Source organism: Centruroides sculpturatus, unplaced genomic scaffold (genome assembly GCF_000671375.1).
Source record: "Centruroides sculpturatus isolate CEXI.00-Female unplaced genomic scaffold, Cexi_2.0 scaffold2444, whole genome shotgun sequence".
In the NCBI taxonomy this organism is placed as follows: domain Eukaryota; kingdom Metazoa; phylum Arthropoda; class Arachnida; order Scorpiones; family Buthidae; genus Centruroides; species Centruroides sculpturatus.
In genome coordinates, this window is record NW_019386652.1 from 6,587 (window position 1) to 31,240 (window position 24,654).

Sequence of the window (24,654 nt, forward strand, 5' to 3'; positions counted from 1 at the left end):
TGTATTTTGTATGTGTCAATATTCACCGGAGAATATCGACATTCTCTAATTTCAGTCTTTCACAGTAACATATATATATATATATATATATATATATGTATATATATGTTATGTGCAAATGATTCTTATTTTAAATGCATCCCTCACACATATCTGTCAATCCCTTCAAAAATATTTTTTATTGTTTCTGGTATTAAACTAATTTCACTGTCATAATTATAAAGCATTGATTATTTCTTATCATTGTACAGTGTACATAAAGTATTCATGTATTTGGGATAGAAACCTGACAATTTTCCAAACACTTATCCAAATTGTAAACTCTGATTATTTTTCCCAAAATTAAAAAAATAAATATTGATTTATAGAAATATAGTACGTACCTTCCGACAATTATGGGAAAACAGGAGAAGCCCTTTAAGTCTTCCAGTGCTTGAAGCGTGGCCTCGAGATCTCTACAGTACTGATGACACTAAAAAATGAGAAATTAAAAATTTACATTCTAGCCTATGGTAGTTCTGTACAAAATTTCAAATAGAAATATGTGATTGTAACTATTCAATAGCTATGGGTTTGTACGTGCTAAGTCATGAGCAATGAGGAAGACAACTTTAAATATAAAGTTGTCTTCCTCATGCCATATAAAGCAGTAATCAGTTATTGAATTTTTAGCATTGGAAGGTTTTAGATCTGTCAAAACTTCTATAAAATCAAAATTCTTTGAGATAATCAGAGTATACCAGAAACAACAATCTTTTTCTTGCATTGTAATAAGGAAAAAACCCAAAACAATAGGTTATTTTGATCCTTCTTATGGCCCAGAAAAGGCACCGTCAACTTCTGATCATTTCCTAAATTAAATGCGACATCAAAAGATCGACACACTTGACATTATCTTCAATGCCAAAGTTCATGGGGGAATCAGGTTGAAGAAAAACAACAAAGCTTTTTTGCACAGAACACAAAATTAGATAGAATATTTACAAAAATGTCTCACTCTAAATGGTGATTGTTTATAATTAAAATAAACAAGTTTTATGACCTTTTAAAACTAATCACATTAGTCTACTTCTTTACGAATTAATTTTACAAAAAAAAGAGACCTTATTTATCAATTTCTCAATTATTGAACAGTTAAAGTGCACTATTAATTAATTAGCACTGCCAGTCAATGCAATTTTGTGTCATGCAACTTTCATGCAACACAGAAGTACATCAACTGAAACTTTTGTTGGTCATAGGAATAAATACGGACCAAAATCCTTTTTGAGGATTTTGGTTCCTAACTGTGATGTTAATTAAGCAACAGCTGTGTAGAAAAAAAAAATATAAAAGTATCTTACTTGATTGAAATGCTCCCACATACTTTGTATTTTAGGTTTGAAACTCATTGCTTCTTCTTCGGAATGAATATTGTAAACAATTCCGTCGGTGTCAATGACGGTTGTCAGATCGCCATGTTTTGTAATTTTTCCACCTATAATATTTACTGTAATTAAACAAAACAAATTTTCGGAAATGCGATATTAAACAAAATCCATACCAAGCATGAAAGAGCCTTCGAAATCTGCATCAGGAGCATTTTCCATTAACATGAACTTAGCTCGTTCGCTGTAATATGTTATTTTAGGCGTCTTGGCTCTTACCAATTTAACAAATCTTGCCGCATACAGATACTTTTTCCAGTACTGTCTTGGCAAATTTTCGTAAGAGTAGACTTTCTGTTTTGAAACCGACAAGGAGCGATCCGTCAGAGAAGGCGAATGTTTTCCGTCTGGCTTGTACACGGTGATCTAATTAATACAAACACTTAATTAAATCATAAATATTAAATTTTAAAATATATATATTTCAATGCTAATACTGCTTTCATGATGAAGATACCCATACATGTATCTGTACACAAGAAAAATGAAACTTTGAACTGCACCCTCTCTCTCTACATTTGTTTTGCTTTTACATTCTTAATCTATGTGCAAGTATTTAATCTATGCAAAATAAAATCAAAATGTAATGAAGAGTACATCATTTAACCTTATAAAAGTAAATGATTGCAAAATGCAATATCATGTTTCTCTCATCAAAATTATAATTGGCTGGAATCTTGTATCTGGTTATTTTATTTTACATTAAGTTTGGAAAAGTTGTTTTGTTGCTTGTATCATTGGGAAAAAAAATCATACTAATATAATTTGGAAATTTTTGTGAGTAAAAATACATCAAAGCAAAAAGTAAATACAGTCTTCAAAAGTAATTTGTTATACAATGGAATCCCATTTATCCAGATTATAAAACATAATTCCCATCTCAGAAGCATAACAGATGTACAGTACCTATATATAAAACCAAACATACTGCAAAAAAGTCAAAGAACTAAGTTCATTCTTATTTGAATGTAACATTGAGCGTGCAAAAACAGACTTGCCTTTTATGAATCATCATACGATGTTTTTCCATAGGAGCATTTTTTGAATTTACTTAATATCTTGTCAAATATCTTCTAATCTTTTAAGATTTTCAACTATAAAAATTGCTATTTTTCGGTCAAATAAAAATGTTGCACTTCTCACGGTAGTCGATATGTTAAATTAATAAGTTTTTATCATTTGTGATCTCACAAGATATTTTTCATTGTTGTGTACAGGCACAATGAAGTGACGTTTTTCTCAACACTGGGCTAGTTGAATCTTTTATTTAGTTAGTTTCTCCCTCGGATTTTCAAGGGCCGACGGAAGCGCACCGGACACCGCAAGAGCCGCGGTGCTTTCCGGATACAGCATCCCTATCTCCGGGCGAGCCGATTCCAGGGAGCCGAGTCCTTACAAAGAAAAGACAACTCTTCCCGGGGCTTCCGCCGACGTCTCCGAGTTCGTTTGCGTTACCGCACTGGTCCCCGAAGACTTGGCTCCCTGGAATCGGCTCGCCCGGAGATAGGGATGCTGTATCCGTAAAGCACCGCGGCTCTTGCGGTGTCTGGTGCACTTCCGTCGGCCCTTGAAAATCCGAGGGAGAAACTAACTAAATAAAAGATTCAACTAGCCCAGTGTTGAGAAAAACGTCACTTCATTGTGCCTGTACACAATAAGCAAATACAACACGGTTTCGACAACATCAAGATATTTTTCATTCGACGGCCACCACTACTATCGTTTCACCGTCAATCTTTTGTGAAGTTAAATAAACACTGTGAAAATGACATCTAAAAGAAAGCACCTGTTACCATGGAGAAGAAATTAGAAATATAAAATAAAATGTATATAAATTGTGTTATTTGTGCCATTAACAAATTTTCTGGATTAACTGAATAGGGCCCATCTCAGTTGAGCAGATAAATGGGATTCCACTATATGTTAAAAAATTTTGGAAGACAAGGTCGATCTGGTTACAGACAAATCTGCAACTCTTGCATACTAGACAGGTGCATTAAAAGTATGCTGTCCTGACTTTCATTCAACTGTATACAGTCATACCTCCAAACAATGGCTAACGACAAAACACAAAAAAAGGCCATCATTTGGAGGTTATTTTGTATGCATTCTTTCTTTGACATTCCCAAAAAATGGTTGCCATTTAGAGGTGGCCATTATCGAAGGTTCGTCCATATGTTATTAATTATGATACAGCAACACTGTATGTTGTTATTTCGAAGGAGATTAGGCGGAGTATTTCACATAAGAGCATATAAAGTTTTGCTCGGCCTCCCATGAATGCATTTAATGAAACAGATGATCACAAATTCTATTCTCTCTGATTTATTCATTATTTTAAAAAAAATTATAGTTAATAATTACAATTTAAATCCATTTGATGCATAAAATATTAGTTAAAAGTGAAGTTTTGTACTGTTAGTAATAGTATTTTATTTGAAAGATTACAATCTAAATGATGTAAAATGTATTATCTAAAGGTAAATAATCAAATTCAATTAACCAAAAGATTTTCAAATATTAAAATTAAGACGAAATTTCAATATTACATTAAAATCTTACCTTCAGACCATCTTGGGATATTCTGCACACATCCACAATTCTTTCTTGTTGGTTTGCATTCTTCAAAAATTCTATACAAACTTCTCCGTTGCTTAATATATTAACCTAGAAAATTAGAATGTTTATTAATTCTTTTACTAATAACATCATTTAGTTTACAACTGTAAAAAACTTTAATTCGTAAAAATAACATTTATAATAAATTAGATTGATGTTGTAGAGGCGAACATTTTAAATATATGAAGTTTAACAGGAACTGTCAACGGAGATTTTATTAGCAATAGGAAAGCACTAGAGCAAATTGCTCGGACAACTTGATTATCTCGATTATGATCATTTCATCTCTCTCGAGTAGCAATCTCGAATAGTTACTCATTTGAGTGACGATTGCTCAAATTCTAATTCGAGAAATCACTCAAACGATAAATGATAGCTTGAGTAATTGCTCATTCAAGTGTTTCTCAAATAGTAATCGACTAAAATTTGCTAATTGCTCATCATTTGCTTTACAATGCTTGGAGGACAGAAATGATTTATCACCTTAAATTTCATTCTATTTTTTTGAATTATGCCACCAAAAGTCCATTTAATAATATGGAGAGTATTCGTACAAATTTGAGACAATTTTTATTTTGACAGCTTCTGAAAACTGTCCCATTTCAGCAAATTTTTTTTTTGGCATTTGGTAATTCCACTTATTTCATAATTTTGTGGACACGCTTCTCAAAAAAGCAAAACAGCATCACCTCAAATCAGGTGGCACCAAATCAAATCAGAAATAAGGACCAGAATCCTTTCCAAGAAGAATTTTACATAGAGTGTAGTAAAAAGGAATTAGAATTTGCAGAATTGTCAAAATGTTGGGAAAAGTAGTTGACAGAGTTAGCATATTAGAAATCTGTATTGTGTGCTAAGCCAAAAACTTCAAGAACTAAGCAAAATATACAGATCAGAAAGTATGGAAGTTAGTTAAGGGACCTAACTCCAAGCTACTGCAAAAGCATGTATATTGTCAGTAGTGAGTGTGGATACTTTTATTTGCTCTCCCTACAGACTTAGTTACCAAGAAAAAAGCAATAGAGCATAGGCTAACTCCTGAACACTGAAAATTACGACAGAAATACACAAAAACTCTTGAGAGGATAGATTTGTGATCACTACAGATGAGATTTACTTCTACTTACACTACTGCAATGAGGAGAGAAAGATAATGTATACTAAACAAGTCAAAAATGTTCCCGACAACTGGTCAGTCCAATACATCAAAAGTTAGTCGGAAGGCTTTGTGATAATAGGGAAAACAATGGGCAGTGGGACTCTTCTTCCTATTGGAGTTCCGAAAAAAGTTTATCATCAATACAGAATGGCACATAAAGAAAGTATTAGATGTACTTAATACATTGCCATATCCTGGCAAGCTTCACAAAGCCATATTTTACTGAGACGAGGCATCTGGCCACATGACCAGCTTCACAACTACACATCTCAAAAAGTCAACAGCCTTGACTAATGTGAGAATTTGATGCAAATGTGAATTTTCGCACTTTGTGTACTGCATCACATCGAAGGTGACCTTAATTGTCTGAAGAAGGACTCCCCTCTCACCAAGGGATCGTTCAAGTCTCACGTAGATATAAGGTATAGAGAGTAACCAAAAGGTCACTGACGAGGCTAAAACGATATCCCATACTCCCTTCTAAGTCTGAGTGAGCTGGTGAGAAAGTCGATCTAAATGCCCAAATAAGGCAATGATTTTTCTAAAGGGGTGAGACGTAGTCAGACATAAGTCACCTGACGTCGATAAATCAGGAAGTTTGACAATTTTATGATGGAAAAATGTCAACTATTGGAAGAAAAGGATGACGATAATGTAAACACAGCTGTATGCAAGTTGAGCTGGCGATTGCATCATATGTCTTTCCCCATGATTCCCCCTCCAAGATAAGCATAAAAAGGGGTCAAATTTGCACCTCCGGGTAGACAGCCGAAGAGGACAGCCGACGAACACCTCTAAACTCAGAGATTAACGGAGCATACACCCTCTACGGACATAGCCGAGTGGACATCCAGGGACATTAGTTCCATACCGCCATCCAAGGGAACTTCGATTAGAAACTGAACCGTCAATCCCAGTGTGTCCTACCAACGCCCTATACGAAGAGATTGAATCCTACGAGGTATACCCTTGCCTGAACTTTGTCCCTCTCTCCCTCGCGTCCCTCTTAGAGAGGTCTCTCGGTCTTTGGTATTAGGTTAGAGCATAGATTTAGAATAGATTCCTTTTATTATTTACGCATGTGTTATTTATGCTTTTTCCTTTGATATGTATAATCTCTTAGTTGTTTAGTAAATGTGTTGTTATTTTCCCACCTGTGTAGTTATTTGGATACCTCGTCACGACCTCACAACCTCTCCCTACTCGATTTGCCCTCCTAAGCCATCTGACAAACTGAGAGCGGGTTTCGCCAACCCATGCAGATTAAGTGGTCATTAGGGATCATCCCAGTGGCCCCCTGCTAACTCACACTAGCATCGTGAAAAGGGATGTACCCGTGAAATCTACAGTATATCACAAATGGATTTTAACAACTTTGATTTTAAAAGTAATGCCTCTTTATTAGAAAAGCCAATATGATGGGAAAACCTCCAGAAAGTTTGCAAGGGTGAGCGGCCTGAAGTTACGCTGAAGTGCATGGATGTCTTTAATGCTGAAAAAAGGAGTTTTACATAAAGCATTTGCTGGTAACATTTAATTTCTTACATTTATTCAAACTTTTTGACAGTTTGTTTTTTGGACTTTTAAGTATAACCAAATTTTCCATTTATATAACACAACTATTAGATGGGAAAAACTTTCACTAGCAGCTTGCAAACTCAAATGAGCCACCCAAGAAAATCAAAAACTAAGACAACATAATGCACACACTCAAAGGATCCACTCATTGCCATAAAAATTAGTTCACCAGGAAGAAGTTGTTGTATTGCTGATAAACTTAGCATGCAGACATGTCTCAAACAGATATGGAAATGATTAGAGTTATAGCAGGATAGCTCATTGCATATTGCCAGCAGAGGGCATTAAAGTGCATCCTCCTTGGCCTTTAAAAAAGTGCAAAGGCATCCAGTCTGTAGTTTACCTGTTGCAGAGGGATGTTGTATCACTAGAGATGCCTTTTTGTTGCAATAGAAGATCATATGAATATCTAACCAAGTTTGAGAAAGAAAGGATCATCGAGGAGAGAAGCCAGATGGTCATTTCTCCAAATGGTGTTGGACTGGTTGTCGAGAGAGAGTTCATGTACACTGTGCCCAGGCTTGGGATGCTCTTGGCAGACCACTATTATGAGCCCGTGTCTGTTTGTACCATTTCAAGGCACCCGGATGAAAAACATTTGCTATCATTGTGTAGGCTTACCATAATATTTTCTTCTCAAACCGGGACAATTTTGAGAAAATACTCGCAACAGAAAATTAGCTTACTAGGATAAGTATCTATGATTGAAAAGGCTAAATAAAGTAGTTTGTTAACAAAAACAACGAGTTAAAAGCAATTTTTAATAACTGAACTAAACATATCTTATTATTAATATTTATTTTAAAAATTCTTTGTCGTTTAAATCGGTACATTTAAAATATGGCAATACATTTGAGGAAGTTCCTATTGCTTGCCTTAGGTTTCACACATTTCAAATGATTTTAAATGTTTGATGCTCACCATGAGTTACTGAAAATTATGAAAAGCACAGATCATATTTCACTTTGTCAATACGATCATAGAACTTTTTTTTCAATCATCAATAAACACATGGTTTCTTTTTGGCATTTTAGAGATTAAATGAATTTAATATACCGCGCATTCTTTCGTTCAGCAGTGCGCTGAGCAGTTGCTGCCGGAAATGACGTTTTCACTGTTGACGGTTGAAAACACTTTTGCCGGAGAAAGAGCTATCTCAAAATGGCTGATATAAACAATGTTTTTCTTTCTTCTATATTTACGCGCATATTAGAAGAAAGGCCATTAAGTTCGATGTTATTTATAAGAAAACAAGGAAATGATGATTTATTTATGGCATTGGCTATGACTGATTCCCAACAACGAAGAAAGCGTGCAAAAATCGTTGGTTACGTTCACAATATCGTACCACAGTATTCGAATGAAATCTTTAAAAGCCATTTTCGTATGTCACGATTAAAAATCTGCTTATTTAAAAGAGCAAAAAACTGATTATTATTTGGTAGTCGAAAAAGATACTTTCTCATGGATGCTTCCATCTTGTAAGCACTATTTTTAGCGTAATCGAGAGGTGCTGCTAGTGCGCTGAAAGAGCACCTTAAGCGCGCTGACAGTAGGCTTAATAATTGAACACATGCGCTAAAAGGGCTGCAAACGCTGAATAAAAGAATGCGCAGATACTGTACGAAATAATTGCAAATGCCGATCAGCAATTTGAACTCGACTAAGAGATGACATGCACAGCAATGACGTGGCCAGTGTAAGTTTCAGTCTTGCCAACTCTAATTGAAACAAAATATCTAAAAAAAAAATGAAATAAAAATATCTAGATGTCATTGACTACGTGCTATTATAAATTCTGTGAAAAAATATCTGAATGACAAAATAAAACATCTAAATTCATTAGGCCATATGCTATAAATTTTTGAGGAAAACATATAGACAACATTAAAAGTACGATCTAGATACGAAATATTTAGATTGACAACAGTGAGTGTAACAGAGGGGTAAGTGCCAAATCGCCATTTTACTCGAGGCTGCACTATTTTTACTTCTTGTATATTCGGCACTTTAAAATTTTATCAAATAACCGGGACAAAATGACAAACTGGCCGGGACGCTGGGACAACATAGTCAAACTGGGACAATCCCGGTCAAAACGGGACGTCTGGTAAGCCTAATTATGATTATTTATTAATCAGAACTTAGCACTTCTGATTAATAAATAATCTTAATGTAGTGTCTATGCTTTTAATAATCTATACATATAATTTACTATCATTTTAATACTCTTTTTCGATGAATCAGATACTTTTTATTTTTGAAAAATTTGCTGTATAATTTTATCGATTATGAATTAAAATTTTTTTATTAGTATTGACTTGATGCGAAAAGAAATGTCATCTACTGTGGTCGAAAAATTCGTTGTCTTCTCAAACAACGTCTTCCGGCTCTTTCTAACTCTTCGATAGCGATAAGAATTGCGTATCCGTCAGCCATTTTTACTTTCGTGTAGCGATCTCACATGCTCGACTCAACGTGAGTAGCAACTCGCACGGTGAGATGGGAAAGCACGTGAGTTGGAACTCGAGACTACCAATTTGACGTCAGTTTGTGAGATGGTACCACGTGACACCTTCAACACGTTGGGAGTTGTAACACGAAAAACTCGAGACTAAGGCCCCAGGAGGGTAAGACTATGAACCAAGAACGTTTTATAGATTCCACAACCTCAGCCGCCTTTCCATTGGTCTCTCCTTGTCACCTGGTGACAATTCGAAACCCCACCGAAGGGTACGTGAGAGGTCAACGTCGCGTCGGAACACGACTCTTCTCCCACCTCGTTTTCCTCGACTTTACTCTAACTATTGTCTAAAATCTTTTAATAAGACAAAAGGTTCATTGTTTAAATCCGATCTTTAAGTTCTCTCTTTCGCGCTACGAAACTTGACTCATTCAAAAAGTCGTTAATGGCCTCCTTTCGGACCCCGTTTGGGTCCTCACACTTGTTTATAAACAACATTTTTCATTTTGTTAACCGGGATATATATGTACAAATTTTTCGAATTTCATACTCGAGAGCAAGCTACGTATAGTTGACCGTGAGAGAAGCGGGAGTTTTTGAGGTTGATGCCGCAATGTTTTAAAGTGTGTCTTTGCGCTTATTTAATTTAAAACTATAGGCTAATTTGATTGGAAATTGCAGTCTTTTAAATTGGAATGGCAGTTCAGTATAGATCAGTGGTAGCCTATTCTGGGATTAAATTAAAGCATGCATTGATCTCGTCTGCTGGTGTTGAATTGGAGATAACTGGAAGTGTTTGTCGAAAATTTCGAACGTTCTAAACGTTTCTAATAATGGAATTTTCACTTCTTTTTCGGTTCTTCCCTTCGTCACTGATAAGAAACTGACGTTCGAACCCACGACGGATTTTGTTTTATATACCCCCACCAACGGGTAGTCCCACCCATACAAAAAAGTCTTCGAATGGTTCACGATGTTCCAAAACATTCCACAACATTCGAGAGTGTTCTGGAATGTTCCACAATGATCTGGGATGTTCCGGGATGTTCCCCAACGTTCCAGAACATTCCGGAACATTCTGGAATGCTAAAGGGCGAAACTTCCAGCCCTTATATCTTCAACAGCACGCCGTTCGGGTAAAAACGGGAACCTTCTTCGTGGATGAGGGATAGAGGGATACCACACCATATAACTCTCTTGATCGTACCGGGACTGGTTTTTCAGTTTTAGCGGCACGCACATTGTACACTTATCTTTATAATATATATTGATTTATTAAAATTATAATTATTAATTTAGTTAAGATATGGCGCCTAATGTATCCCCTAGCGACAGATTACTTTATAATAATCATTTAATTAGCCAAATTCTAGCCCGATCTTTCAGGCGATCGTTGATTATCTCATTAAACAGTTATTGTAGTTAAAAACTTTGACTGTGTTGATGGTAAATAATGTTATACGTATAAGAGTGTGCCGTTATATGCTTGAAAATACTGCACAAACACAACGATCTTTACCCGTTCAAGCGGTAGTCGAATGACACCTGGTCGGACTATTTAGATTACATGATAAATAGTCGACTTTGGAAAATTGTTGTATGACGAATTATTGTATGAATTGTGTGTTTATGTCGCTAACAACCATGCGATAAATAGAGTAATAAAGATCGGATTTAAACACTAACCGCCAGTAGTTTCGTCTTAACTTTTCTTAAATTTTGATATTTATCCTGAGAATTGTCGGTAAGACAATTCTCAGGATAAATATCAAAATTTTCAATATTCCCAGCCCAGCGTTTTCAATATGGTTTTTTAAATTATAATTTGGATTGAATTATACTAGTGCAAAAAATTATTTTTTTATTATAATGTGTTGAGAAATAACAATAAAATTGAATTTATGACACGCTTTTATCTGAGTTTCTCAATGTTATGACGTAAACAAGATAATTTATTTACTTAGAAAAAGTCGACAAATTCGTGACACGTGGAGAAATGTGTTTCTTGAAACATACGTGGAAAGTCTTGTTTGCCGTTTTCGTACCTTTCGCTTTAACTCCGATTTTACTTCTTTACGACTCTCAGGTAATTCCATTTTATTACGGCTATCGCAATTATTAATGTTAATTAAATACTTAATCATTCGTTTTTATTTTGTACGTAGGAAACAAAATGCGCATTTGTCATCCTATGGATGGCTTGTTACTACGTTTTCGAACCGATTCCCGCAGCCGTGACGTCGTTATTTCCCATTGTGTTGTTTCCGATTTTGGGGATAATGCCTACCATGGAAATAACTCCATTTTATTACAAAGTGAGCTTTAAGAGAACAATTCTTATTCGTTATACTTAAACAGACTTTAATGGATCTTCCAAATATTTCCTAGGACATTATTATGATGTTTTTGGGAAGTTTAATAATAGCGGCTGCTGTCGAAGAGTGTAATTTACACAGGAGGATCGCGCTGAAAGTTTTGTTAACGCTGGGAACTACGATACGCTGGTAAGATTAAAGATAAAACATAAATATTTAAATTTCACTGCAAGTTAAACTAATTTTTATTTGGTATTGAAAGGGGCCAGCAGGGTAGTTTCGTCAGGGGCTCACATTTCACAAATATTTGTTTCAAGTTAGTCATTCACTTTGTATTAAGGGAAAAAATAATCTTTATTTTTTATCTGATGTTTATTTATAAATTATAATATAATTTTTGAACCACTTAACCACCGAGAAAGGAAAGTGACAACGGTCTCTTATGACTTCTGAAAAAACTACTCGGAAGTCAAATATTAATTTCCACAATTATTTTATTACTTATGCAAAGTAAGACACGTGATGATAATTAAATTGAATGATTTATAAGAAGATAAGATTAAAGTATAAATTAGAGAAGTCGTGCAGTTCTCTTTTACTGTATTACAATTTGTCTTTTTGACTTCTTTGAAGGTGGATTTAGATTTCTGATAAGATTCGGAAAGTGAAAATTCAAATCAGAAAGCTCTTTGAAACTGAACATATATATACAGCCATGCCATGATTTGGTGCTATCATTTATTTGTGTGTGAAATTGGCACTAAATCGAGGACGATAAACCGAAGAACTTGAAATCTCTAGAAGAGAAAACGTTGGAAATAGAACGTTTATGTTCTTGCCAACAGCGCAAACCACGCAGATTTATTATACGACGTAAATCATTATTATGTACCGTAGTTTAACAGTGAAACTTATCTAGTCAAACAGAGTTTCTAGTCAAAAGAAACTTGCCTAAATGAAAAACAAGTCTCGGAACTATTTGTTTCCGGGTGGCTTTCTTCAATTAATTAAAGGAGATAATTTATGTAAATTTAAGATTTTAATCATTTGATCTTAGTCTTTGAGATTGCCAAAGTTCTAAGAAAATTTTACTTTCCAACTGTTATATATAACAGAGGAAAAGTATGGCGATCGGTTAAAAAATTATTTCCAAGATATTTACATTTTTGCACTCAGGGGGCCTTGATACGTCGAGAAATTAAAAAAACATTCAGGTTTTTTTGGTATATATGATGCTAGTGTATGTGTATAGCACGAATTTGTCCACTCTCTTTGACACTTAACAACTTTTCTTTTTATTCTTTTTAAAATCAATTATTCAAAAATATTTCATCAAAAAATTGAGGAAAGTTCATTGGTTAATTCTACAGAAATAACCACCGGTTTTTGCCTGGACCGCTTTTAATCAGAGACAAAAGCTTATCTTCGTATTCTTTATTTTCTTACTTATTATGCATTTCGGGTGCAATATTTTCGTATCACTTGCATCCCTCTTCAGGTTTTTTACATTTCTATATATTGGTAAATGTAATTATTACATTTGTTTTTCCGGTAAATTACAACAATAATTATTTGGATATATTTATACAATAGTTAACTAACCTGTTTTAAGTTAAGACCCACATCTGCCCAGTGTTGTTGTTGTGTCCCCTAAGGCATTTTTCTTTCGTCGAAATTTTGCAGGGTGGTTTGTGTATTAGGGGGAATTGGTGATATCAAATTTTGGCGATAAAGGTCGAAGGGGTGGGAAAATAAAGGGGATCGTGTGTATCTCAGTAGTGTCGGATTTACTGTAATGACGATTTTATTCGTTACTTCGGCCGCGCGGATTTTGCGAGAAAACGCCATTTATATTCAGTATTTCAACAACCATAGTAATTGTTATATAACGCCTACCGCCGAGAATGACGAGAATTGCCGAGAATCAAACGAACTATTTTCAATTTGACCAATTTTCTGGAACGTTTACAATCGTTCTATAATCGAACCAATACGCGATAAGAAATTCGAATTTAAAACGGTTCGAACATTTACAAACATCTCTAAACCCGATATACAATACAGCTACACATCAACAGAATGCCGAAAATCTATCGGGCTAGTTTAAGGCTAATTACTAAATAAATTACATAACCAATTTGGCTCTGGAGGTAACGTGGGCACTGAATGTGTCCCCAGCCGGCGTTGTAATAACCGTCGATGGTTATATAGTTAGCTTCTATACGCTGGAAGAGGAAATCGGATTGGAGGTCCGGATAGCGTAACTGGCAACGCATCTGCACNAAAATCGTCATTAATTCCGACCGTACTGAAAATACACAAGACCCGTTTTTTCTCCCCGTCTCGTTGATTTTTTATCACCAACATTTAATGGCATCAATTTTCCTAATATGCAAACATTCATGCAAAATTTCAGAAATTTTCGAAAAAAGCACAGTACTTATTAAGGTTTAAAGAGGGTGAACAAAATCGTGCTTCCATACACATATACACACATATACCACATATACTAATATACGTACATAGAGGAAAAACCCCGAATTTTTCATTTCTCGACGTATCGAGGTTTCATGAGTGCAAAAAATGCAAAAATCTTAGGGGGTCATTTTTGACCGATTGCCATATTGTCCCTGTGTTATGTATAACAAACAGAGAAAGTAAAAACGTATATTGTAGACCTATCGAGAAAAGTTAACAATTAAAACAATTATTAATTATAAATAATGCAGCGATTGTCTTGTCTTGTATCGGCTAGTTGGGTATGAGCTTCTAGATTATATCGCCCCGTGGTAGTGTGACGTAATTGTCACGTAATAGTAGTTGTATGCATTTATGATGGTCGTTACGCGGGGAATGAGGACTTCCGAGAGGTCTTTTAAGGGTAAGTAGCTTCTATTAAGGCGTTACAGACGTAGAGAAAACCCAGAAAACTCCAGGTGGCCAACCCAGGACCGGACATCCGATGTTCGGGGAACCGAACCGATTGGTCACTAATGCCCAATGCGATAAAGCAAGGTCTATAAACACAAGGTCGGGACACCAATGTTCCCTATGAAGCCGCCATATTGGGTCCGCAGTTTCAAAGTCACGGTGTAGATTCCATGCTATATACGTTCAGTAAACGAGCCACGGAATTCCTTTTATAATTTCAAATAAAGTATTTTTCATTTAGACACATAATTAAAGGCTTTAACAAAGTAGGTTTCAAAATAAAAAGTTATGTCAATGGTTTGCATAATAAAGTACGAGGATTAATTTATTTAGTTTTGAAATGCAAATTTAGAGAAGAAATTTGGAGATATTTCCTAAAAAAAAATATATTCAGTTTTCTGTATTCGCATGCACTTTTGCATTACGCAGGAGCTTAGAGCAAACGCTTTTATAAATTAAAATTTGATCGAGAAAAGAAAACAATTCTCACAAACTTTATATAATAAATAATGTAAATCTTCAAAAGTATTTGCAAGAGATAATAACTTGCTTCATTTAGGAACTTTCTTATGCGTATAAAATAAGTTTAATTATTTTTATAGAGAAGTAAATAAATATATTTGTANATTTTAAATAACATTAAAGAAATTATAATTGTAATCACCTTAACTTCCGAGTACATTTTGTTTTAATTAGCTTATAAATCCATGATAGTGCCCAAACATGGCTGGTGTTCCATCTGCTATATTATATTTGATAAAGGAATAGTTTTTTCCATGAAATAATCTCTCAAAGCATTACATATTGATTTGCCTTTTGTGTCTGTTGTCAAAGTTCTCTCAAAGAGTAGTTCTTCATGGATTTCTTGGTCCATAACAAAATGAACATATGCCAATAATAATGCTTCATTACCAGGTAAAGTTGACTTATCCAGTTGTATAGAGAAATGGGTCATTTGCAGATATTGTAAGATGCCAGCAAACCATCATCGTTTGTTTGTGACGTTGAAGTGAACATACTATCCAATGTGGGACTCTTGTGAAATTTTTCTTTAAATATTTGAAAGTTTTTCAAATCTTTGCCTGTTTTATCAGATGATCCTCTGGCTTGGATGGTTTCATAGCGGCATTGCTCAAAACTTTGTTGCATAAAATGCACATAGGCAATCATTTGTCCAACAATGATGGAATGAAGCCAAATTTCAAATAATTAACACTGTACTGTCTACATTTCTTTTTAGATTCGGCCATGTTTAGTATCAGTTATTTGTGGGCAAAAATTAAGCTTTTTAAATATGATAAGACATTCAAAATTGATTCTCGGAGTAAAATCTTATTTTCATTTAATCGTTAGATATCTTTTGTATGTATATAGAGAGGAATCATGTACCACAGATTCTTGTTTTTAAAAATAGATATAATACCGATTGCTAAAACTTTGGAAAAATCTTTTAAGGAATACTCGTGCAATTGTGGTTGACTTGAATATTGAACTACTATTACCTCAAATTATGATTGGCATTGTGGCGACAGCTTTACTGTTGCCACAATGCCAATCATAATTTGAGTTGTCACCACAATGCCAATCATAATTTGAGTTGTCACCACAATGCCGATCATAATTTGAGCTGTCGCCACAATGCCGACCAGGAGAAACTCTGAACTGAACAGACCTGGCAACCTGACCTATGACCTCACTTTTAGGGTTCGGACCTCACTCTGGACGTTCGTGTTCTCACCTCTGTGCTCGACTTGTATAATCGTGCCATATCTCATGTACATAATAAATTTAAGTTTTTTGTATGTAGCCTTGTTTGTGTATCATAATTAATTAAGTACGAAATAACGCTACAGGCATATCTATGCAATCAGAGAAACTACAAAAAGTTATAAAAAATAATTTACTTACTTTTCTCCGGCACTCCCAAACAAGATGATATTGATTCACTTTAACTTGTATGTACCTAACTACCTATTCATATTTTTAAAAATATTTGCTTAACACTTTTCTTTTCAAAATTCCAAAATCAAATGAACAGTATTTGACTCTGACATTTGTATTTTACAATTGATGAATTAAACAAGTCTGCACAAGTACAATTGGTACAAGTCTGCGCCATCCTTGCAAAGCTCTGGCACAAATCTGGACAAGCATTGCTACTTCACATGTGCGTGCAACATATTGATATTAGTATCAAATGTGCAAGTTTTTACAAGTTAGAAGTGTTGTGACCACAAAGCGAGTAGCATACTTGTACAATTTTATAAAATATACTTAATTAATTTTTAATTAATATGTAATTGAGTGNACTATATATTTAATTTTATTTCTGTTGAAACGAATCATTGTTGATTAAAATGAAAATTTCATAAGAATCAACAATAACTTAACACAGATAAAGTATGAAACTTTCTTTAATTATAACATTGGGCACAGGGAGCCATTGACCTTTTATTTTTCTTTTAGTATTAGGACTTTCAGCTTCTACTTTTTATTTCTTTTTGCAAATCAGCTCAACACTTTTTCGGCTATGATTTTCTGGGATGGGCTGTGCCCACCAAGGCCCCTCCCTGGCCACACCCATGATTGACAGCTAAACATTGATCAAAAAACCAATTGTACTGTAAAATAAACAATTTCTTGCTGAAATTGTACTTTTTTTAATGTAGTGTAGGACTTACAAACATTTGTCTTTTTCTTTTACCCGCGACCCCCGTGTAAGGCTTCCCGACCCCCAGGTTGAAAAACACTGAAAATTTAGAGCCATACAAATACAGGGTGGTTATAATTAAAGTTATGCTACTCAGACCTGTCTACAGCCCATTCTCGTGGACATATTTTGATGAAACTTGGTATTTATGTTATATAGACCATGGGAAAAGGAAAATGCAAAAAATGATATTTAGTTTGAATTTTTACCACTAGGTGAAAAAATGACACATGAAGAACAAGAAACACAAAATGGAAACACACAAAAGCTTTTTGTTCACAACATTTCTTAATGTGCTACTCCATTTGCATCAGTCACGTGTTCAAAATGCCTTACAGCATTGTAAGGTGTTTTGAACACGCAACTGATGCAAATGATCTGAGTAGCACAACTTTAATTATAACCTCCCTGTATCTTAGTGTGCTACTCATAGCTCAATCTCACAATCCCAAAACCCAGTCGTATTTTATGAGATAAGAGAAATGAGTATGGTTCACATGTAACGTGATATACCCAAAAATATGTTACTGTAAAAGCAAAATTATATTGACCAGATTAGAGTTGTTCTTGGCCTATTGTTCTCTTACAGTAAGGAGGCACTTTGATCTAAACAAATGAGTTAACATATGCATATCTATAGCTTACAATGTAGCTTGCAAAGACCTTGAAAGAGCTTGCAAATTTACAATGTATTTTTTTTTAATTCAGTCAGACATAATTTTCACTTCAAATTTTGAAGTAATTGCATTTCAAACTAACTGAATTCCTTAATGTGTAAATCTATATCCTTGGCCAGGACAAAAGCACAGTTACAGACTAATGGGATTTTAAACTATCTGAGTTCAAATTCACGAGAATATCCTGTATAATGTAGGAAGTTTTGAATTAAATTAAGATATAACTGAGAGACATTTTTTTATTTCTTTATAAAATATTGAATATTACCTTTTCATAGTTTAAAATACTTATACAGAATAAAATTCCTCCTATCCTATTTTATGTTTCTTATAATGGTTCCCTATTTTTCCTACATAAAGTAGGTATAATATACTGGTGTCTTCATATTCACTTAAGTATAACAAGTCATTATTATATATTCTGCATAATACAGAACAAAATGATTAAATCTTTTTGATTTTAGTTCTATGATGCTATTGTCCTTATTGGAGATAATGTAGGAAACGTTATTTTACATTATTTTAATGTAATATTACTAATTAAATATTAAAACATTACACAGTTTTATCTAACAATGCTCATCAGTTAAATATTAGTCAGATATGTGTAATTACATTATAAAGAGATTTCTTATATAGTCCTTGAAATGCAGTGTTTTGTTTATAATCAGTTATTTACATAAACAAGATCTTTCAAAGTTGTTTACAGATTGTGTAGTATTAAAATAAACATTTCCTATGAGTATGATATTAAAATAATGTTTTAATTGATCAGTTATATCTATGAAAGTTTATAATTATTTTTAAAAAAATACATTGTAAAAATACAAAGTATTACAGACAATACGAATATGAATTCTTGTCTTTTCCTTCGTCCTCTTTCAACATCACAGGAACATGATCCACACAGCGGAGTCGACCTTTCTTTTTAGGCTACTTTTCCCGCCTACATTTATGAATACTACATTTTTAGAAATTTTTTTTCTTTACAATGTAGATTATAATTAATTTTAAACAGAACCTTTTATATTTTCCACTGTATATTGTAAGTATATAATGATAATATTATACAGAAAGTCTGAACAAATATGACTAATACATTTTATTACAATCAAGAAACATTTTCATGCAATGAAATAAGTCCATATTTGGTGGCTGGATGGCCAAAGTGATTGCTATCTGGGAGGAATCTTGCTGCTGATTGAATTAGAAATTTGGAAATTTTCACAAGTAGATTGGATATGCTAATCTCTCCTTTCCCATCCAACTCTTCTCACTATAGCTTAGTCACGAGTTAGACTGCAGTGAGATGAGCAAAAATAAAAGTCATCTCAGTGTCAAAAGACAGGGTGGAAAATAGTATTTAAAAATATTTGTGTATTTACCATAAGATTAATTTCTCTGGACTCTTATTTAATACTATTCTCTTATATGCTAAAAATCAAACACATCTTTCTAAATTCTTATTATTATTATTTTTTTTAACTCTTTCCACCCTGTGGGCACTAAGAANATTAAATATTATATTTAAAATTATTAAGCGCTCGTTGAGAATTTTGAACTAGGGCGACATCTTTAGAGCGACGAACAAGTTATAAAACACGTGATGTAATATGATCAGTAAATCACGTGATAACTTTCCACGTGATACATATTATGGTTAGGAGATGTTAATTATTTTATCAAATTTATTGTGTATTCCATTGAATAACCTTCAAATAAATTTTAGTTTGAACGAATTTATAGTTAATTAAAAATTGATGGGTAAAAAAAATATTAAATTATAAAATACCAGCAAGCGATTGGCTAAAGTCAAACTCACGTGCTGTTTCGAGGTAAAGTTTTGTTTATGAAATATTGCGATGTGGAGTTGGTCTGTTCGTTATCATGAAAGGAAATAATTACATGTCAGAACATTATTATTTTTTAAATTAATGGCGATATTTTCGTATTGGATCGTTTTTATAAGCAGTTACGTCGGTTTTTCTACAGTTGGAGCCAGAGATTACTCAAAATCTGTGGCCAATGTCTTTGGTAAGTTTCAGTTTCTGTACTTGGCATTTGGACTTCGGAGTTGAACTTAACGTTGTTAGACAATAATTAAAATTTAACAGACAGAGATATTTAAAACTCAAATAATTTTTATTTAATCTTAAGAATTTATACATAAATCAATTTAAAGTATTTCTGTAGTTCTAATGTGTTTCATGACTCCTTATTTTTATACTGTATTATCATGTTTATATGCTAAGCATAAATAAATGATAAATGTTTGTTTAAATCCACTAAAAAAAAAAAATAGAAATCTTTGTATATTCAAATATGATTCTTTTCACTTAGTTTGAAGAATATATATCAAAATACATATGCATATACTTTTTCATTAAATAACATAAATTCATACCATGTAAATTAGTTTATTGAAGTGAATAAAATTACCAATGGATTTATATTACTGTAAGATGAGTCAGATATAGCTGTAATAATGGGAAATGTCTGCTTGATTGTTTATGATTATTTATCTTATTCAGTTGAGAATATATTTGTTAATTAAAATTCTTTATCTTAAAATTTATGATTTGTATTTTGAATATAAGTACACATATGAATGATAAGATGAATCGTCGTAAAATTATCCTCATTGTAAAATTATCAAATCATTATTTTTGCCACTAATAATTCAGCTATATTTATTTTTAATACATATAGACTATCTTTCATTAGATATAGATTAAGTAAAATTTATTCCTGTTAATTTATAACTAAAAAGAGAGAGTTTCTGTAGTGTAATTAGAGCCACTCTTTAAGACTGCTGGACTTTTATTATTGTTATATTTTACATTAATCAATTTAATTTTTAATATCTTACATAATTTTCTAGCTGTAACTAATAAATATCAGTTAATATTTAATTATTTTTCATAGTATGACAGAATACACAATATACATGGTATTTGCACAATATGTGATAACATGCAGTGTAAAATAACACAGAATACAAAAGTAAATGAAACAAATTTTGTGTTAATTCTTAAATACTAACATAAAAATTTGTCAATATAGCTTGAAAGAATATTTAATATTCACAAATGTACAATGGTCAAAGCTTTTATAATTCTTCAAAACGGTCTATGCATATCTTTTTGGTGTACTGTAGACAAATGATCTGGAGTTTGTCAAAAATATATGCTTTTTATACAGGAAACATGTTTGTACTGTTTTTCTCTTCTACTTTTGTTTCTTTTGATGATTCTTCATCTATTTCCATATCACTGTTCATTTTCCATATAATAGTCATTATTACAGTCATCTACATCACTTTTTTCATTAGATATATCATTACACCACTGTCTTCAAATTCCTTATTACCATAGTATACATTACTGGACATTCCAACCACTACATCCGTCTTATTATAATACCTTATTTCACCAGTTATTGGAACACTAACAAGAGACAGATAGTCTGAGACCACAAAATAAAAAAGTATGAAAAATAACAACACTTATTTAACTTAAACTTGTATGAATTTGCACGTGAAATAAAGCAACAAATGAAACTTCACGACTTTATTGCAAAAGAACAAGAATTTCAGAAAAGTCAGGACCTTCATCACAAAAAATGAACTTTACATTTCTGTGTGCATGTGTTTGTTTTATTTAACATATATTATTATACAAATTAATTTAATATAAAAATAACTTAAAATTAAAGTAAAATTTGTTTACATTTGATTGCGTGTTTCCTTATCCCTATTTACTCTATGTTAAAATGACCTCGTTTAACACTGTTTCACTTAGCACTTTGTTGTCTAGGAACGCATCCCGCGCGTTAAGTGGAGTCTTACTGTACTAACATATTAGATTATTGTTGGATATTTTGGAATAATTCAAAGTATCCAACATTCTGGACTATTGGTTTTCGACATTCGGAATTATTGGGTGCTGTACTGCCATACTTCTACTGTATTTTCAAATTCAGCATCTATATGATGACTACAGATATAACCATAGATTAATTTATTTTAAAAAATTTTTTGGATAAGATGTTTACTGATAAATGTATATAATGCTATTGACTGTATAACTGTTGATTCTCTTCTGGATAAAAATAAACTGTTATCTTATCTGAAGAACAGAATGTGAAAGTATCAGATTTATTTTATTTTATCAAAATATTATTTAACTGTTAATTAAAACAAAAATAATAATTAATTTATCTACCAAAATAAATGTGTGTCAAAAAGTGTACTTAACATAGGCAATGTTGAACAACAATACAAAATATAATAGGCTGAAAAATATGTAAATAATTTTGCCATTTTAGTTAAATTCAGTGGTGGCTCATGGCTGTCAAATATGGGAGAGCTGAACAGCTGTAGCATAACTAGAACTGATATTAGGTGAGACCTAAGTTAAGAGGTGCAAACTTATATTCACACCTGTACCACATTATATCTACTAGTANCCCGGCAACATCTCTGGCAGAGTGCCTCGAAGATCGGAATGCACGCTACGATAGTTACCCTACCCGTTGTACTGCGCCGTTTCGGCGGTAATTGTCGGTTTTTTGGGCTATACATTGTTGATTTATTATTTTTTTTTTTGATATTTTTGATTAGCAGCGCCGCTACAAAGTGGTATTTAAGGAGGGTACGGACTGGAGGGCAACTCTCGCTCTCTCGTCGGGACCTTACGGTTGGCACCGGTTGCCTCGGTGTTGCTCGGGAATTTGCATTTCTTTTTACGACTGTGACATGTTCTCGGGAACCGTGCATTGTGTCGAATTGCTAAGGTAGTATCGGAGCTAAATCCGTTTGCGTCGAGGAAATTACCTGCCAGATAGGTTAGATTTAGTGTTCAAATTAATGAATTGTTGGTGAATAACATTGTCCGACAAGTATTGTGGAGATCCACTTGTTAAATTGTTGAAAGGACTATCACGTGTAGCCTAATTGCGCAACTTGTAAATATATTCTGTATATATATTTTGTATATAAACTTAGTTTTATGTGATATTTCGTTGTCTCCCATTGTTTGCGATAATCACACTTCTACGTACCTGCAATCAACCTATTATGGATTGTGAATCCCACAAATGAGGAAGAAACGGTCAAAAGTAGAAGTGAAAAAAGACAGAAATTTAGTTTCAACACTTGGTCAGAAAGAGTGTAGAAAGATAAGAATAAGAGATAATCAAGTTTACATGAAACTACTATACCATAAAAAATTATTGATATAACTTGCAGAATGCCATAAAATTATATCTCTGAAGAAACATAAATGGAGAATGAGTAGAACAAGAATTAGATGTATTACATTAGTGACATTGCCTTTTTAATTTTTATATCATAAAATTTTATAATCTTTTCTTTATTATTGTAAAATATTGTTCTAGATCAAGGGTCTCCAAACATTTTTGATCGTCGACCCTACAAATTTTCGAAACCACACATCAACCCACCAAAAAGTTTGTTATCAGCAAAACAAAGTACTTACTATTTTAATACATTTCAGTGAAACAGATAAGCCTGATCCTTAGCTCTCCCTTATCCTTAGCTTAAGCTTGATAACTGACCCCCAATAATGTTATATCAACCACTTTGGCAACCCCTGTTCTAAATGTTTGTAATCCAAAGACAGTTATTGTAAAAGTTAAATGCATTTGTTTCTTTGTTTAATGAACTACCAATCATACAAAACGTTTTGCTTTCCAATAACAATATTAAAATAAAATTCTCTTCAGTGCAGTTAATAAGTAATGAAACATATAATTCCAAAAGTTTATTTTTACCTGAGTCTTAAAATAGCTGTCTTCTGAAAGATTTATAATTTCTTCTCCTGCCATATCTAAATGAAACAGTATGTGATGAAATGAAGGTCTATTTCTTGGTTTTTGACTCCTGGAAATAATATAGATATTTAAATATATTATTAAAGAAACACAGTACAAACTATTGTTATTTTTAAAAAATATAAACAAATACAGTACTAATCTTTTAAATAACTGTACTTTTAAAGTGTTGTATAGTTTTAATATCGGTATTAATCTTCGACCAACATTTAACAAATTATTATTTGATAAGAAGGAAAGGAAGACTTAGAAAGGAGACAATATCAAAAATAATAATCATCATTTATTGAATGTTTAGCATTATAATATTTTAAGTATTTAAAACATCTGGTTGAGAAACAAATAAGTACTAAACAAATACAGTATTCCGAACCATTCCTTACAAGTCCCATTTTGGGGTTTACACCCAAAAGACATCTTGCAATAAATATAAAATATAATATTTAATAAAGTGGATGTATTGACAGTCTATTGCCTTACTATACCACTTCGTTGTGTGTGAGAGAAAGTAGAAAGCAAATATCCAAAATTAATTATGGATTTAGGGATGGACCAAATAGGGATTTTGGCCAAATATCAGCCAATTTATTTGGAGCTGCCCAAAATAAAAGGCTTAGACTCTTAAGCCTTAGAATAAGGTGGCGGGCAGCATTTTCTATTCAATAATAAAGATTACATACATTTATACTTAAAAAAAATACATTGAAAAAATAAAGTTAGGGAGATGAATAAATATGTATGATTAGAAAATAAACGCACATTCTTGCAAAGAGCAACATTTCTAATTTATTTCTGTTAAAATTATGAGCAACTACATCTGCTGATTCATGTCCTTGCAAAGAATTTTGTCTCTGAAAAACATAACTTTCTTTGTCCTTCTTTGATATTTTGCAATTAGTATCTTTTTCTGTAGATATCATC

At 32.9% G+C, this 24,654-nt stretch overlaps 2 protein-coding genes across 2 annotated transcripts; one reads left to right on the forward strand and one right to left on the reverse strand.

Annotated features, from left to right (window-relative positions):
• Positions 1 to 233: 233 nt before the first annotated feature.
• Positions 234 to 8,163, reverse strand: LOC111615494 (serine/threonine-protein kinase PLK4-like). The gene is made up of 5 exons (XM_023356898.1): positions 8,116 to 8,163; positions 3,990 to 4,094; positions 1,544 to 1,793; positions 1,344 to 1,477; positions 234 to 472 (listed from the first exon to the last, which is right to left on the reverse strand). The coding sequence occupies exons 1-5, from the start codon at positions 8,161 to 8,163 to the stop codon at positions 266 to 268; spliced, it is 744 nt and encodes a 247-aa protein (XP_023212666.1). The 3' UTR covers positions 234 to 265.
• A 3,080-nt stretch (positions 8,164 to 11,243) lies between these two features.
• Positions 11,244 to 11,755, forward strand: LOC111615496 (solute carrier family 13 member 3-like). The gene is made up of 3 exons (XM_023356899.1): positions 11,244 to 11,333; positions 11,413 to 11,562; positions 11,636 to 11,755. The coding sequence occupies exons 1-3, from the start codon at positions 11,244 to 11,246 to the stop codon at positions 11,753 to 11,755; spliced, it is 360 nt and encodes a 119-aa protein (XP_023212667.1).
• Positions 11,756 to 24,654: the final 12,899 nt, after the last annotated feature.

Excerpts from the sequence above, each read along its gene's own strand:
- LOC111615494 (XM_023356898.1), bottom strand. The coding sequence starts at position 8,163 with ATGGCTTTTAAAGATTTCATTCGAATACTGTGGTACGATATTGTGAAC. Across the intron at positions 1,794-3,989 it reads TATCCCAAGATGGTCTGAAG|ATCACCGTGTACAAGCCAGA; the intron begins GTAAGATTTTAA and ends TGTATTAATTAG. Across the intron at positions 473-1,343 it reads TGTGGGAGCATTTCAATCAA|TGTCATCAGTACTGTAGAGA; the intron begins GTAAGATACTTT and ends CTCATTTTTTAG.
- LOC111615496 (XM_023356899.1), top strand. The coding sequence starts at position 11,244 with ATGTGTTTCTTGAAACATACGTGGAAAGTCTTGTTTGCCGTTTTCGTA. Across the intron at positions 11,334-11,412 it reads TACTTCTTTACGACTCTCAG|GAAACAAAATGCGCATTTGT; the intron begins GTAATTCCATTT and ends TTTTGTACGTAG. Across the intron at positions 11,563-11,635 it reads TAACTCCATTTTATTACAAA|GACATTATTATGATGTTTTT; the intron begins GTGAGCTTTAAG and ends AATATTTCCTAG.